Raw genomic sequence first — 17,921 nt, forward strand, 5'->3', positions numbered from 1 at the left:
TTTTGATGCCCTCTGACAGATACATTGAGAAGTGCATATCACTTTATAGGTGAGGTTTTTGGAGTGGGACTATTTGTTTTCCTAACAATGACGGACAGTAATGTTACTGTTATCTTGAAATAAAATTATTAAAAAGTTATTTTAATAAAAAAGTTATTTTTAAGTTGTTTTCCGTAACTGAAATAAACCTGGAAAAAAAAAAAGTTTTTGTTGAAAAATCTAAACTTTAAAAATGTACGTTTACTAAAATTAGAAATGTTGCTTCGGCTACTAACTGAAATAAATACTTAAATACCTGTACTAAAATTCACCCAAAAATTTAAATAAAATTAAACATAAAAACATAAAAACTAAACAAAATGACAGAAAAACATACCTTTACTAAAAACTAACTAAAATTAAAGCTGATATAAAAAAAAGATAAAAAGCTACATTTAAATACTAATAAATACTATAATAATGTAAAAATAATATTAAAACAGGAATTCAACTTTACAAAGGATTTCTTCAAAGAAGAAAAGTCACACAGGACTAGAATGATGTACAGTAATAGTGAATATATAATGACAGAATTTCTCTGCAACCAGAACTTAACATTTAGAGCTGCCATGTGCCATCTGAATGAACAGTAACAATTAACACATAAACCACACTGTTGCAAAATGAATTTGGTGGCTATTATAAAAGCAGACATCGGCAGACATACAGGCAAACCAGCATAAAATCAAAAGCTTATGGAACGAGAAAAAGCCAGGACAAAATGTAGTCTCTTAGTACCTCCACATCCAGGTTAGGAGAGCTCTCTCTGGGGTCATAGTCATACAAGGCCACCATCCTCCGGGTCGACACCTGGTGCTGCCTTCCACTCCTTTTGTTCCTCTCTGGAAAAAAAGAGGTTAAATATAAAAGAGCAAAACAAATAAATCAGCAATAAATACTAGAGAGAAAGAAAAACAAAGTACTCTTTGATGATTAAAATGTTAAAATTAAACAATATGTCAAAAAAGAGCATGATTTATGCATGACAGCAGGCTTTGTTGTAAAAATGACTTCAAGACAGACTCAATTTGATGTTATCAATTTCTGCACTCTAATGGATGAATTTAGAATTGCATATTAAGAAGTGTTTTTTCTTTTCTTTTCAATGTTAAAGGCGCAATATGTAATTTTTCTGCTTTAAAAATAGCAGATATCACTATATCTATGTTATATATATTTTTTTGTTGTGTACTTACATTATCCCGACAGTTTCCACGAACTTTCAAATCCGGAGAAAATTATAGTTTAATTAGAAGACACGGCACGTTTCTTTATTTCCGTTTTGTCGCCCGTCTATGGCGTCATATAAACTTTGACCCCTCTAGTTTATCTAACTTCCTGCGGAACCGCCAAATACAAAGGTGAACAGAAGCAAAGACGAGACGAAGAAGAAAAAGTAGTAGCTAGCCTTGATCGAGACTATTATATTTTATATTTATATTGTTTATATTTGTATTTATACCTCAATCAATAACTTAGTTATGGATCATGATTATGCTTTGCCTGCACGTTCTGTGAAGTGCAAACGTACGGGTGAAATAAATGACCTGAGAAGGTTTTGGGACGAAGAAGAACCGAGACACGGGTAAATATTGGAGTTGCATTTCCAAGATAGAGAGAGCTTCGTGACAAGCTGAAACTACAGAGAGATGCTTGCATTCTAATAAACAGGTATGCATCCATTCAGCTAACTAACGTTATATCTATCCGCATATTTTGTGAAACGATGATGTCTTGTGTAAAACGCAGATGGACTAGCTCTCATGTAGAGTATAAGGTAAATCTACATGTGTTCTATATCTAGCTGGATAAAGTAGCTTCAAATGCAGTTCACTATCTTGTTCGATATCATAGTATAAACGTAGCCTAATTATAATTATTAACGAAAGGCAACCGTGTTTTTTTTAACATATATTACTACTAGCTAGATAGAATATTGATTTGATAGGGGTCTGATAATTCATATATCTCTCCGTTCGAAAATACGTGATTGTCAAAATACTAAGGCCGGTGACACACTGGCTGCGTGGCGTCTCTGCTGCGTGCCAGAAGCGTGGCGGCTTCCTCGCGTTTTCTGTGTCTTTAAACACCAGAATCGTGCCTGACGCGGCGCGGCGCGCTGCTGCGCACTGCTGCTGCTGTAGGTGACATAGAGGGAGGCCGCTGACAGACCAGGCTCTTGTCTTCATGACAACAATATCTATACTTCATGTTGAACATAAATATAAAGCCTACTGATAAAGGACACCGTCAACAGTATTGACGGCAAAATAGACTATGTTTGACAGGTGCAATATTTGAAAATCGATAATTATTTATTTATTTTTTAAATTACATTTGTATCTGAATTTATGTCAACCTATAGACTTTCAAACATCAAAATGTCATGAATTAATATGTATTTATATATATTTTCCTATTATATTTTGCCTGGAAACGCTTCCAACACGCGTGCGTGTCGCGTGAAAAATAGGCGTCGGTTCTATTTCTAGCATGCACACGTTTTCTGCGCAGCTCTAGCCAGGCCTGAGACATGCGTCTCACGCGGGCAGTCTAGAAACTCTAACCTATTAACATGGGAGCCGAATTAAACTGACACGCCACGCAGCTGAGACGCTTGCGCCACGCATCCAGTGTGTCGCCGGCCTCAGTTAAAATGAGTGAGGAATGTGGGGAGCGACAGAGCGCGTGTTCCAATGAACAACAACTCCCATGAGCCTACGCTCTTTCCCAACATCATCAAAGTACGTCTCATGTTATTGTTTTGATTGAGTGACCCCTGGTGGCCAAAAATTCCATACTGCACGTTTAAAATACTTTTTACTAAGCTAATACAGCAACCTTGACAACCAACGGCATTTCATATTTATTATCATAATTTTTTACAACTATAAATTATACAAATTCTGCAAAATATGTTCTTCGCTGACACATGCAGAACTTTTTCTTGAATACAGTCATGAAAAACCAGAAGGCACATTTAGTAGACAACTTCTGAATATTAAATCCAAATGTCCACTAGTCTAAGCTGTAGGGTCCAAAACATCATATTGAAAAAATTAAATCGGTCCACAGTTTCAGACTTGTGGACTCCACTGTTTAATCTGCATTATTCCCTGTATGAGGTGTCAGTGAGAACAGGAAGAAGAGCTTATGCTTGTGTGACATTCAAGTGTTGAAGGGCAACATGGAGGTGAGCTGTGAAAAGGCACTTAAGTGAAAAAGAAAAGAAAACTGGTGGAAAGATTTTGTGGGCACAAACCTCTCTTGGATTTCCGGGACCTGCGATTAACTGAACGGCCATCTTTGAACCTATTACAGTTTACTTGAAAAGAAAAGAGGAAAGCAAAAAAGAAATGAATGAGAGAGAGGAAAGAATGAAGGCAAGGAAGGCACGGGATTTAAAGGAATAATCCATCTTTGACATTCTGCTAGGATTCTGCTTTTATTTCCTCAGATGAAAAAAGTCCTACGAATTTGGAACTACATGAGAGATGATAGAATTTCCATTTTTTTTGGTGAACTATCCCTTTAAGAGTTATACTATGTATTGTAAGGAATAGTCTGGAAAAGGTTGACAACTTACAGACTAGCACCATGTTAAATCTTAAATCAGAAAGAAAGAGAATAGTCAGAAAATGAAGCACATAGGGGTGAGATGGACAGGGTTCAGCACAAACGACCTGTTAGTTCATACCTATTTTCTCAATGGGCGTGTTGAGAGGAAGAAACCCCTGTTTGAGCAGCTGGTCCACCATTTCATCATCATCTGTCTGGATCTCTGAGACCATGTTACAGGGGACGAGCCCCCTGCGACCGCAGATCTCTGCCCTATAGAATCCATCTGTGTCCTTCTCTCCGAACACCTGGACAACACAGCAGGGCCATAACTGAACTCATTTCATTACCTTTTTAATTACATTCTCTCTAATGTCCTGCACTGCTCTTCTCAGTTTTGTAAGGTAGAACTACTTCTGAGGTTTTCTATCTTGGATTATTTACTTATGCTTGTATTATTTTCATTTGTATGTCACTTTGGATGAAAGTGTCTGGTAATTAAATAAATGTTAATGGCCACCGCAAACAGAAGATATGTAGGCTATATTATGAACAGTGAAATGGCAAGAAGGCAATGAACTGACTTGCACTAGACTAGCACTTGAACAGAACAGCACTTAGAATATATAATTAGCAATGCACAACTTTTTATTTATATAAAATAGATCATTATAAATCTATATACTTATGTTTAGATATAAAATACAAAAAGGTAACAATAAAAAGAACCATTTAAGAATCAGTATTCTTTCAATACTGGAAACTATATTGTTTGTTACATAAATATATAGAAATAGTTATCAACTATTTTACCAGTCAAAACGTCTGTATTGGTGCACAGAATCGAACAATATAATTTAATAAAATTATTTTATTCAATTAGTCATGTGTACAATTATTAATTAATTTTTTTTTTTTAAATAAAAATATAATTAAATAAAAATCCATATATATTTATATACATAAAAATAAATGGATAATATACTCACTATATATTGCTAAATTAATATTGAAAAATTATACATTCATAATTTAATAATCAGTATTTTTACTGGGACAAAAACACATAAACATCATCAACTATTAGTATCCCTAAATAAAATAGAATAGAAATCAGAATAGAATTTATAATAAACAATTATGAAAGCACAATGTAATAAAAAATACATCATATTATGAGCATCATCATATAAATACATATTTATTTAATAATTATATATTTATTATATAGAATTAATAGTTACAGTAATAAATAATATTACATTTATACTGTATTGATACATTCATATTAAAATGTGTATTAATATTTTTATATTATACTATATAATTTAATAATCTCTACTTTTACTATTGGCAATTAAATGTGTACATTAGTTCAAATACATAATGATCATCTGTATCGATGCAGCCCCTAAATAGAGTAGAAATAAAAAAAAGTTTTAAAAGGTGGAAAGAAATGGAAAAACAACGAACCTTTATGATCTGGCCCTCCTTGAAGGGAAGCTCTTCCACAGCAGCATCAGGGTTAGGAGACATTGACAGGGGGTCATAGTCAAACATGGCCACAAAGATTCGGGACAAGTCCTCTGGCTCTGACTCATAGTAGTCTGGAGACCGCCGGTCCCGTCCTCCATAACCATCTGAAACACAGGAGAGGGCAAGCTTCTGCTACACACAGACATCAAAGGATAGCTAAAGCCAAAAAGAGACACTTAGCCTAATCTATATCCTCAGAGGCATCAGTCTGTGACAGCCAAACAATGTCGAAAAAATGACATACTGTACAGTTTGCTGATATATGACTACGATTCCTTCTAAAAGTGAGACAAAAACCGATAAAATACTGATAAAAATGCTAATCACACTTGATACAAATGCATGTTAAAATCATCTAGCGCACAGTACAGCAGTGGGGAAATATACAAGCATACTGAAACAGAAGAATGCATGCATATTAAAAGAACAAGGGAAAAATTAAAACATTGCTGTTTTACTGCAACAGTTCTTGGACAGACATGCAGCAACTCTTCACTGGAATGATCCACTACCAATCTCTTTTCTGTTATCGTATACCAAAGTCTTAGAGAGGAGTAAATGGTAGACCATGCCAGTTAATTAAAAGTGTATATGAAGTTGATAAAAGTGAATCATGCACCCAGTTACTGATAAGGACATGAAGAACATTCACATTATCATCATAGAGCTCTATGAAAGCTGGTACAGGAGTGAAGACATCTCTGCTCTTATTGTTTGCAGTCTTACAACAGCCAACAGTATAAAAGACAATCATGCAAATGAAACAATCGAATATCGCAAATGAAGCTCAGTAGAAAATAGATGATGAGGAAAAAGGCAACAAGGGGAGCAAGAGGAGGAGAAGAGGGGTTCACAAACACTGTCTGGTGTTTTAGACCACACAATAAGCACAAAGAAAGGAGCGATCACCCTTAAACAGACCGAAACCCTAACCTAATCCTAGTTATCTGTAACTAAAATAAAGAAAAATTTACATTGAGGGAAAAAAAGGTAAAATAATAGTACTTAAATAGAAATTGCCTCTTGTTTAAAAAATAAATATACATGTAAAAGGTAAATGAATAGATAAAATAACTCAATAAATATGCCTCATCCATGATTGTCTTTCACATGTTAATGAGAGGCTCCTGCGTGTTTTAAGGTAAAGGCAGCTTCTGTTCTTTTTAAGGTTAACAATACAAGTAAAGCTCTAGCAACTGTATCTGCGATATGCTTCCCATTTGAAAGCTATGATTGTTTACAGTACCACATTTACAATGTAAATCTATAGGTTAAAAGAAACATGAAGCTTGTATTTTTGGCTAAATATATGTGCTGTTTGAGCTGTACAACTGTCCCAAATTGTAAGGCTAAGACTTCTGCTGAACTTCTGTGTAGTTCTAGTACGTTTGCTTCACTATAATTATCCTATTTGTGAAGATGTAAGGTGTAAGGATTTAGCACAAAAATAACATGAGCTGAAAGACTGGATATGACTTTATTTAGACAAGGTTAATAAAGCAATACGGTCACACTAATCTCATGTATTATGTTTAAGATTTGTGGCTCAACTTTTGAGACAATATTTTTTTTTCTTTTACCATTTATTCCGGTGGAACTGCTTTTTAGAAACTGAAGGATCTAAAATTGTATCTGTGATAAACAACATGACACAGAAGCACTCAGTAGAGCTTAACTTGCATTTAGTTTAGAAATAATAATTTAAAGACCCCATGAAATCACCTGAAAAATTCACTCTGCTTTCCTGAATTCATGTTTTTCCTATTGAAAAAGGGAGTTTGGGTTGTACAAAGGTTTGTTTTAGTACATGCATTTAGGAGTAGATGTGTATATACACATTTTAAATAAGAATTGCTTAATATGTGTAATTCTAATGCACTAAGGATATAATATATAATAACCAATCAATCTTCTTCAGCCTGAAAAATAGGGGCTTGATCAAACTAAATTTACCTGAGTAACTGAAACTGGCTTTTAAAGATATTTTTTTATTGGCCACTCAAAGCTAACTGCCATGAACTAAAAGCCACAAAACTCTTCCTTTGATTTCATAAGGGTCTTTAAACAAGATACTCTTCTAATAATCTGATATATCAGTTCAAATTTGTTCTGGTAATTTGGTTAAATGTTCTTTTTCATGGAGGAGCCACGCCACATACCATATTGGTGCTCTGTTCGCTGTGGGGGCCATGTCCTGCGGTGGGCTACACTGGTATAGTAAACATCATCCTTGATAGGTGAGAGGTTCCCCTCACTCCCCTCACTGTTATTCTCCACGGTGATCTCTATGGAAACACCAATCAGAGCATTACAGCCGTAGCCCCTCTACTCAGCCCGTGAGTTGTGGATTATGGCATTTTCAAGGCTCTCGATGAGAGTTTTAGGATCGGAATTGCCATTCTGTAGCACTAAGGCATCAAAAATTGCATACTGATCTTAAAACAGTATTGAAAGCCAGCTGACATGAGTTGCGCCAAAGTAAAACAGCAATGTTTAACATGATGGTTTTCTAGGCAACAGTGTTTGGCCTTTCTAATTATTATTGAATCTGAAATAGAATCAGTGGCAAAGATCAACCAAAAGTGACTCCTAGGGCTTACAGAACACCTGAACTGTCATCAAGGAATGTAAGGAAAACAGAGGAATACACAATAGGTGTTTCTACAAAAGACACTAAAGGAAGGGAAGGAGAGTCCAAACATCATGTGACCAGACTAACCAATGGAAGGGACTGTCATTGGTCTTCTCTGAGCGGCTGGACAGCTGCGACTCATCCTATGGCCGGAATGGTCCAGTCGATCCGAGCGTCCTGTTGAGGGAGAGCTCCCTAAAATCTTCAAAAGCAAATATCAAAATGTTAATCAAAGCCAGTGGTGCTATAAAAATAGATATCATATTTAAAAAAGATTCCCATCAACCCTAAAATGAAAATAATTAATAAAAGTACATAAACTGATTTCTTTAGAGAACAAGATTCTAGTCCTAAGTGAAACAAGTAGGATGAACCCGCCAAAACATTTAACATAAACAATTGAAACAAACTCTGACGACAACATGAGCAGGGTTTTGGCAGAAATCAGATGCTTAGCTAAAGACCATTTTGGTTTTTGTTCTGCTCCTCTTCAGTTCATATGCTAAAGTTTTCAATGTAGTTTGTGATTAGATTTTTGGATCATATTATTCTACATTATGGTCTGCCTAAAATGTGTTGAGTATATAAAACTGTCATTACATCTCTTTAGCATGCTGAAAATCTGTATTTGATAGTATTCAGGACCTTAACCACCACAGACATCCTGGGAGATTTCCCTGCAATTTTCAGAATAATGGACAGTTTTTATTATCTGATTCTTGAATTTTTAATTTGGCCCCCTTCTAATATTTATTACTAATAGGCCAGTAATTCAAAAACCTTATGTATGTATGAGCAGGTATTAGAAGAAAACAACTATGGGAAGCAAACGCATTAAAAAAAGGATGTATTTGTGCTACTCAATCCAAATAAGTGTGGATGAGTTATCTGTTCAAGCCCAAACAAACCAGCTTTGACTGTTCTAATCAGTGGCACCACATTGTTTACTGGCTTGAATAACTTGTCCATGGTGCACTGTTAAATGCGCAGATTAGCCATACTTTTGGTCTTTCCAGCTTCCCATTAACAACTCTAAACCAGTGTTCCCCGAGCAGAGTATGTAAGCGGAGTGCATTGGGAGCGGAGCGGGGAGTGGCTTGATTTTGACTGGATTAACACTCCGCTACCGCTCTGTCATAGGCATAAATTATGCCAACCAGCGCATTAAACATAATTAGTTAGATTGACAGATATGTGGATCACATACAAAGGTTAAAAGGGCAATGGACGGGTGCGGGAGGTTAAAGCATGTTGTAAGTTGTACAGTTTGTTAATCTCTGCTCTAAACACATAACGTATAGATTGCGTGCATACATTCAGGAATGAAGAAAAATTGAAAAGTTACAGCATATTCTTTCTATTCCTGAAGTAACTACCTTCAGTTTCGACATAGTAGAGAGAGGCGTTGCACAGACAGGTAAGCTAAGCAAGTTAAGCAGTCATTTAATATGGATTTGGGCCAACTGTAGTGTTCCAATAAACCATTTTAAAACTATTGTTCTAGTTTTATGCATTTATATTTTGTTTAATATTATTTCTAAACATAGTGAAATAATTTAGCCTTGGAGTGAGGAATGGAGAGAGAAGCGAGAAGATTTTTGATGGTCCACTCCGCTCAAATACTCTGTTCCCAACCGTGTTCTTGGAGTCACCCCAACATTACACATTTTTTAACTCTATCCAATCAAAAACATCTAAAACAACTCATCAGTTCACGAGTAGAGACTTAAAGACCTAAAATGGATTGGTCAGACAAGGGAGACATCCAAAATATGTACTTACGGGGTGCCTCCAGGAACAGGGTTTGTATACACTGCTCTAAACCAGAGGTCTTCAGCCTTGCTCTTGGAGACCCACTATCCTGCAAAGTTTATTTCCAACCTGCTTCAACACACCAGCCTGTGAGTTTTCAAGTGATTTTGAGGACCCAGAATAACTGGTTGGAGCTAAACTCTGAAGGATACTGGGTCTCCAGGAACAGGCTTGAATACCTCTGCTAGAAACTATTAATATGGACTCTAAAGTTGAAGGACTGTGGAAACATTGTCATTTGATTTGTGACTCTTCTTACAACAGAAACAAGAAACACTCGGAAATGGCCTTTAGATAATCAAAACAAATCTACACATCCAAAAAATTTCACTCAACACTCTAGGAATCAAACAAAGTCACATGAGGTCTAAACAAAATCAAGAAAGATCATAAAAGCTAACATCAAAAGGTGAACTCAAACAACAACATAACAAAGTTAAGCAATGTCTAGTAAAATAGACCAAACAAAAAAGCAAAACAACAAGAAGAAAACCAAATAAACCAATGACAGACTGGGTGGAACACCAAGAACAGATGAATGATTTAATCGATTGCTGATGAGAACACAAAGCAGTTGGTAGATGATGAGAGGGCGGAAGGGTGAGAGGAGGGGTAGGAGACACACACCAGGGGTTCATCCATTGCCCTGTTGAGTCTGGCCACAGAGTATGCCCTAATGTCCGTGTGATAGGTCCTGCCAACCTCGCTCAGCCTGCCCTCGCTCCGGAACCTGCGTTGGGGATGGTGAAGGTGTGGATGATAGTGATAATGGTGATATGACTCCCGCATGCTCCTTGTCTCTGGAATGGTATCCAGGCAGTCCTCCTCCATGCTACACTGCCGGGTCAGTGTCCTTTTCCTGCCAGCAGCCAGAGCATGCCTCTCCACAGGCCCCTCACTGTGGATCATCCGCATGTTGGGGCCAGAACCCACCCGAAGCGGGCTGCCCCCTGTGTACAAGTGGTAACTTCCACGGTAGCCAAGCGAGCCCTCCTCCTCGCTCCCGCAGTCTAGTCCGCTGTCCGGGCTCTTGGTGGTCTGCCTGCTACTGCTCCAGCATGGTGGTCGGTCCTCTATGGAGCTGTAGCGTGGAGAGGAGCGCTGCCTCTGCAGTCTGCGGACACTCTTGCTCGGGGAGAGGTGGTTTGGCTGCCGTGAGTTCTGGTGGTAGGGCTGTGGGTTCCTGCAAGGAGTGCCCGGACAAGCCTCCTCAAAACGCAGCCGCTGACCCAGGACCTCCACCCCAGTGTCCTGTTCCTCCTCTGCAACTTCCGGGATGCTGTGTAGCCGCTTGTGGGAGCGCAAGGAACGCTGTCGTACCACCTCCCGCTGCAGGTCCCAACTGTCCCGGTCCACTGCTAGGTCCTGACGCCTATAATATGCCTTTTAGAAGCCGGAGAGGGTGATTGACGAAGGAGGAGCCAAAGTTTCAGTTAAGTTTTGACGTTTTTCAATTAGTTAAAATCGGGATTGTTTTTGGTGGGTTTTGTTTGATGGTGTTAGAATAGGCAGAGAAGATAAAACAGTGTGCAAATAGAGAACAAAATGGGAAAAGAAAGACAAAATAAAGACAGAATTAGTTATCGGAGGTCATGGTGCAATGTAGGGCATGCAGTCTCATTCCATGACGGACATGACATGCGACGGAAGGGAATCTGTAGAAGGAAAACGTCAGGAAATGCGAACCGTACAGAAAATGAGAACTGGAGATTATCACATATGCAGGGTTCATTGAGACAATCCACTTACATAGCACATTCCAACAACAACAACTACAGATGAAAATTCAGAACACAGAACATTAAGAAATGAATAACAGGCAATCAAAGGACCAAGACTAACAAATCTAAGGACTATACAGTACATGAATAAAAAAAATTAAAATGGAGATTCCTCTGCCAAGCAACAAGAGAATTGTGTTAAAAAGTAGACCAGTAACCTGGAATGGAAATTAAAAAATACATATTATTAAAAAGACAAATCTATTTTCAAACCTATTTTAAAATGTCTACATCCTGATACACGTAACAGATATTTTTAGATTAAGGGAACTTTCACACCTGGCCCGTTGTTTCGGAACCTGGCACGTTTCACCCCTAAACTCTGTTAATTTGGGCATATGTGAATACGGCAATCATGCTTGGATCCACACCAAACAAATCGGTCTGAGATCGCCTGAATGAGGTGGTCTCGGCTCGATTGAAAATTAACTGTGGAGCGGTTCGGTTGTAGTGAGAAAGCAATTCGATCCAACGGACCAATGAACCAGTCTATATCCAATGTATGATGGGTCATTACGTAAGTTCCGCGAAAAGCAGTAGAGGGTCCCGGCATCCTAATGTGCATACTATCCATCCTATCAGCCCTAAATAGTATATCTGTGGGTGAGCATGTCTTCGCCATTTAAAATCAAAGTGCACCTTTTCATTTTATAATGCCATCTCATTGCTCTTCTTCGCAGTAACTGTTAGGGGCATTTTTAAATGTTTTCTTGACGAATCCTGGACTCCTGTTCAAAATGAATATAATGACAGTTACAAAAAAAAAAAAAAAACAGACAAAAAAACCCCCAACAACAACAACAAGCCCTTGAAGCTGTTGTTGTTCCATCTTGACGGATGACAGTTATGAGCGGAATTCTGGAAAATAAACCGTGGAACTTTGACCAATGAGAGGACAATTTACTCGCATGTGATTTATATTAAAAATTTTGGTCTGTTTAGAAACTTTGTCATGTAAAAGGTAGCCACACAAAGAATAAAAAGCAACACTAAAATAATTTGAATCACTGTTCGAGAACAAAACAATCAATCTTCAGGTGTGAAAGAACCCTAAGAGGTGATTGCTACGGCAGAATATAAAAAAAAACGTTGTTTTTTAGTATATAAGTTTAACACCACTGCATATATATAACGTTTTTTATATCATACTAAAGTGTCGCACAGATATCTGCAGTTTGAGGCAAATCATCTCTCAAGACAGTAGAATATTCTGTAATATATATGAGGTGTTAGTTTTCATACCACAATCCCAATAACAGCTCAGGTCTCTAAAAACATAACTCAAAACAAAAATGACAAAAACTGAAATATAATATTCCATTTATTGCTTCATATATTCAATACATCATGTATTTTTGGAACCCTTTCTGTATAATACTTATTCATTGATATATTTTGAAAGAAATCTTAACAGTATTAAACATTTTTCATGAAAAGACAGATATTCACAAAATTGAAAAGTTACACTGAGAAAAGTAAAACTTAACAGAAGTGTAACCAAGAGAAAAACATAATCAAAAGCGTTTCATTTAAGCAGACTTTACTTAAATGAGATTCCCAAAATGCCCTTGGAATGATATGTTTATTTTCACCTGATCATGTAGGAGCTAATTTGACACTTGAAACAGGTTCAGTTTATATAATACTTATGCATAGAGTACACAAACAAACCCTTTCTTTATTTAATAATAATCACAAACACTTACAACCATGGCGTTATATTCCATGAGGTAAACACTTCAGGCATAGCAAACAAATACGCACTGTATATATCTGCACATATGTGATCGTCATATGCAATAAATCTAAAAATCTGCAAGAAGAGCCATTTCTATTATATAGAGTAATCCAGATAAATTTTTACTAGATACAAACGCATAGTGATGCAATACTTAAAACTGAACAATAGAGTTTGCAACATCTGGAGAGCGTGAAGCATATTCGATTGTTTACTCATGCATTGCGTGTGCAGCCTCAGGTTAAGCCATTCAGATGTATCAAGCTTTGTATGACTGGACAGGCTTATACAAAGCTGGCTAAATGACTTGATGACGTCGAAGTTCGATAGTGCAAAGCCACCTGCTAACCCGCTTTTAAGACCCAGGAGAGACTGAGGATGGGGTGATCTGTTAAGATCCTGCCGCTCAAGCTTTTATGCAGCATCAGAGGTCTACCACCTCCTGTTTTAAATTCACCATCACAAAAACACAGAAAACCAACTCTAGTCATATAATCAGGACAAATCCACTGAGTTACTTTATAACAAAAATACTCTTACCTCTAAAGACCAAGTTAACTGAACTGCAGTTGGCCTTTCAAGCCTATTCTATAAGGTTGAAGTGCCAACCATCTAGTACCACCCCTTGGGAGGAGCCCTGCAGAACATGGCATACTCCATCCCCCTACGTCTGTCCCAGCCTCTAGCCTGCGGCCCAGTGGCCCACGCCCAAGACAGACGGCGGCCGGAAGGGTGTCTGTTCCATACCTTTAATGTGTTGTGCGAGTTGATGCTGCGGCGACGTCCTTCTTCCAGCTGCATATCCGAGTACAGCTCCTCCTCATCCTCCTCGATGATGTCTGACAGATCGGAGCCCCGACTGCTCTCAGTGTAGTACTCATCACTGTGGTTGTATTGATGATGCTGGAGATATACACACAGAGATTTTCATGATTTAACACTCCAGGAAGAAACCTTCAAAACTCAACAGAAAGCTCACTTAATTAGACTCTGGTTTTCTAATGTATCTGGTTCCTAATTTTGCCCATGAATACTTTGTTTTTAATCGGTTTTGCAAATGTCTTTGTTTTGTTGTTTGTAAAACTCTGATATTTTGCTTGTTTTCCTTGGATTTTGGATTTGCTTCAATTATGAATGATTAATTTATGAATCCAAGGAAAACAAGCAAAACTTCAAAGGGAAAATAATGTAATGATAAAAAATTAAAGGAAACTTAAATAAGCACAAAGTGGCACTGAAAAATATTTAGGCGCATATTTAAATTAAAAAAATTAATTAAATTAAATTTATGCATTTAGCAGACACTTTTATCCAAAGCGACTTACATTGCATTCAAGCTAAAAATTTTCTCCTAACATGTGTTCCCTGGGATTTGAACCCCCAACCTTGCGCTTGCTAAGGCAAAGCTCTACCACTTGAGCTACAGGAGCACTATATATACTATATTTGAGGGCCTATTTGGCCCACATGTAAAAAATTAAGAATGTTATATTAATGTTATATTAATTTTAAGTAATTTTTTACTTATACTGATTACTGAGATATATAAAAATGGGCAGCAATATTTCTTTGTGTCAGGAAAAAATGCTAGCATTTAGTTAACATTAAGTTACAAAATATAGTTACAACCAACAATTTACAATATACATTATTAATTTCATTATTAATTCAATATAATATCAACATAATATAAGTATAATATAATTCAATATAATATAATGTGACACCAGAATGCACATTTTGTAATGATTTGTAAAGCATAAATAAACAGAAATGTCAATTTCTTGTGTTGGTAAAGTTGTCAGCTGACTCAAAACTCCCTCCAAAAAACCTCCATTTCCAGTACAAATAGATCGCTATTTCTTAGACTCACCTGTCTGCCCAGCTCAGAACCTCTGAGAAACTCATCCACAGAAGCACCTCTTCGTCTGGCATGAGGGGAATCGTACCCATCCTCCTCCTCATCTGAATTTAATGAATGCAGAGCATTACCCCTCTCGCTGAAGATGTTCCTCCTCTCCACCTGAAACAGATCATGTACATTATACTCTGCCATGCTGCTTCAAATCACTCCAGCAATCCTCCATACTGACATCTTGTTCATCAACTTCCTTATTTAACCCAGTAGACTTACCCTGCTGTTTGGAGCACCCCTCTGCGCCGCCTGGCGGGCTATAGCACGAGCCACTGTGTTGGGAATGGGCACTCCCTGAGGTTGAGGCAAGATCCTCTGAGGGGAGGGTGAGCGCCGGCCCTCTATGTGAGGGGGCTCCAGTGTGTGTCCCCGGTGTGAAGGGGGCGGAAGGGGTGACGGGGCCCGAGGATAAGGCTCCCAGGGCTGCCCCATTCGCCCGCCCATCTCTGGCTCTTTGGCATGGGGGTCTCTGGCACTTGGTAGGAGTTTGGGTTTGGACATGGGGTAGTGGGAGGGTGAGGGGTGAACATTGGGGTGTGAGGGTGGTGGATGAGGGTGGGGTGGCGGGATGGAGTGGGGCTGAACATGCGGTTGTGGATGGGTTGGGGGGTAGGCTTGAGGATAGGGAGGCGGATGGGGGGGTGGGGGGTGTCCGTGGGAGTGAGGCACCAGGAGGCTGTGCGGAATGGTGGCCACGGGAGAGTCCTGCGACTCTCCTTGTGCTGATATTGTCCTCACAATGACCTCCCGCGCTTCCAGACACTGGATACGGTTCAGTTCCACCGTAACGAAATCTGCTGTGGGGTACATTATCTCTGCTATCTGAAAACAAACAAACAAAAGAAATATGGGATAAACAAATGTGACTTTGCAAGGATAAGCAATGAGTGTTTTCTGCTGAGACAGGCAGAGAGTTTTTCAGATTTGTACTTGACCTGTTTTTTTTATTTGCCTTTTTACATTTACATGTTAGGTAAAAAATGTTAGCCTGAATGCACTGTAAGTCGCTTTGGATAAAAGCATCTGCTAAATGCATAAATTTAATTTAATTTAATTTTAATTAAATTTTACATTTCACTGTTTTCCATTTTAAAAATGATCAACTTTATTTTTTAGCAATACATTTTGTGTTAAAAATAAACAAATGTAATATATATTTTTCATTAAAATAAAAATATGAATAAAAATATAAAATGATTCATTGATAATTTTAAATGTATTAGAAATAACTTAAAAAATTATTATAAATCAAAATATAATACATAAACATAAAATAATCTACCAAATGAAATAATATTTTTTAATACATTTTAGTTTGTTAAAATTATAATTTTATATACAAATTATTTTCAAGTACATACATATCATTTTTTTTTTCCAATAATAGCTGGAAATTACACAGCTATATTTTAATTCTGTCATATAAATAAATTCATAAACACTTGTTGTTAGAAAACAGCTGCTTATGGTGATTTGTTTATTATTTTCAACCAATTAGAGATGATATTATATATACCATTATATATATAACACTTTTGACAAATTTTAAACAGCTACAGTAAATGATTAATGCATCTCAATAGAAAAACAAATGTTTAAGCTTGCCAGGCAAAAAACAACAACACAAAAAACATTTAATCTTATTAATGTAAGACAAGGTGACAAAATTACAGGTTGACACTTCTGTCAACAAGCCCTTAAATGGTTAGTTCAGCCAAACATGAAAATAATGTCATTAATGACTCACCCTCATGTTGTTCCAAACCCATAAGACCTCCGTTCATCATCAGAACAAAGATATTTTAGATTTAGTCCGAGAGCTCTCAGTCCCTCCATTGAAGCTGTGTGTACGGTATACTGTCCATGTCCAGAAAGGTAATAAAAACATCATCAAAGTAGTCCATGTGCCATCAGAGGGTCAGTTAGAATTTCTTGAAGCATCGAAAATACATTTTGGTCCAAAAATAACAAAAAATACGACTTTATTCACCATTGTTTTCTCTTCCGTGTCTGTTGTGAGCGCGTTCACTGCTGTGTAGTGATATCCGGTTCGCAAATTAATCATTTGATTTAACCGGTTCTTCTTGAACCAGTTCAACAAATCAAACTGAATCGTTTTAAACGGTTCGCGTCTCCAATACGCATTAATCCACAAATGACGTAAGCTGTTAACTTTTTTAATGTGGCTGACACTCCCTCTGAGTTAAAATAAACCAAATAAACAAACAAAACAAAAACAAACCGGAGTAATTAATTTACTCAGTACACTGACTGAACTGCGGTGAAGAGAGAACTGAAGATGAACACCGAGCCGAGCCAGATAACGAGCAAAAGATTGACTCGTTTTCGAGTCAATAACCATTTCTGTCAGACGCGTCTGATTCGAGAACCGAGGAGCTGATGATACTGCACATGTGTGATTCAGCGTGAAGCAGACTGACACACAGAGCGTCTGAACCGAACTGATTAATTTGATGATTGATTCTGAACTGATTCTGTGCTAATGTTATGAGCACAGTTAAACCTAAGGCTTGAATGAAGGGCAATCATCGCCAATGACGCCATTACGTCGAGCTCAAAAGAACCGGTGAACCATTTTCTTCAACCGGTTTATTTAATCGAACTGTCCGGAACAACCGGCTCGCCGAAAAGAACCGAACTTCCCATCACTACTGGTGATCCGAAAACCGATGCAACCGGTTCTTGACTCGTGAACGAGTCCATCTTTCGTTCATTATCTGGCTCGGCTCGGTGTTCATCTTCAGTTCTCTCTTCACAGCAGTTCAGTCAGTGTACTGTTTGAGTAAATGAATTACTCCGGGATATTGGTTTGTTTGAACTCAGAAGGAGTGTCAGCCACATTAAGAAAGTTAACAGCTTAAGTCATTTGTGGATTAATGCGTATTAGAG

General features: G+C 37.6%; 1 protein-coding gene across 20 annotated transcripts in view; it reads right to left on the bottom strand.

Annotated features, from left to right (window-relative positions):
• LOC132114422 (RIMS-binding protein 2-like) overlaps window positions 1-17,921 on the bottom strand; it is a 166,217-nt gene that overhangs the window by 7,037 nt on the left and 141,259 nt on the right. For 9 of the 20 annotated variants that reach the window (XR_009425319.1, XR_009425320.1, XR_009425321.1 and 6 more), the window contains 10 exons: window positions 15,231-15,833; window positions 14,970-15,119; window positions 13,844-13,999; window positions 10,205-10,960; window positions 7,853-7,967; window positions 7,293-7,418; window positions 5,071-5,237; window positions 3,737-3,905; window positions 3,302-3,364; window positions 778-881 (listed from right to left, as the gene is read on the bottom strand). Coding sequence is in view for 17 of the 20 variants with exons in the window: in XM_059522523.1 (XP_059378506.1) it covers window positions 778-881; window positions 3,302-3,364; window positions 3,737-3,905; window positions 5,071-5,237; window positions 7,293-7,418; window positions 7,853-7,967; window positions 10,205-10,960; window positions 13,844-13,999; window positions 14,970-15,119; window positions 15,231-15,833 (2,409 nt within the window). In the remaining 3 variants the exon portion in view is untranslated. The remainder of the gene's footprint in view (window positions 1-777; window positions 882-3,301; window positions 3,365-3,736; window positions 3,906-5,070; window positions 5,238-7,292; window positions 7,419-7,852; window positions 7,968-10,204; window positions 10,961-13,843; window positions 14,000-14,969; window positions 15,120-15,230; window positions 15,834-17,921) is intronic. The other 11 variants (XM_059522525.1, XM_059522526.1, XM_059522522.1 and 8 more) reach the window with 6 other exon arrangements.

The sequence above is a fragment of the Carassius carassius genome, chromosome 34, assembly GCF_963082965.1.
Source record: "Carassius carassius chromosome 34, fCarCar2.1, whole genome shotgun sequence".
Classification (NCBI taxonomy): Eukaryota; Metazoa; Chordata; class Actinopteri; order Cypriniformes; family Cyprinidae; genus Carassius; species Carassius carassius.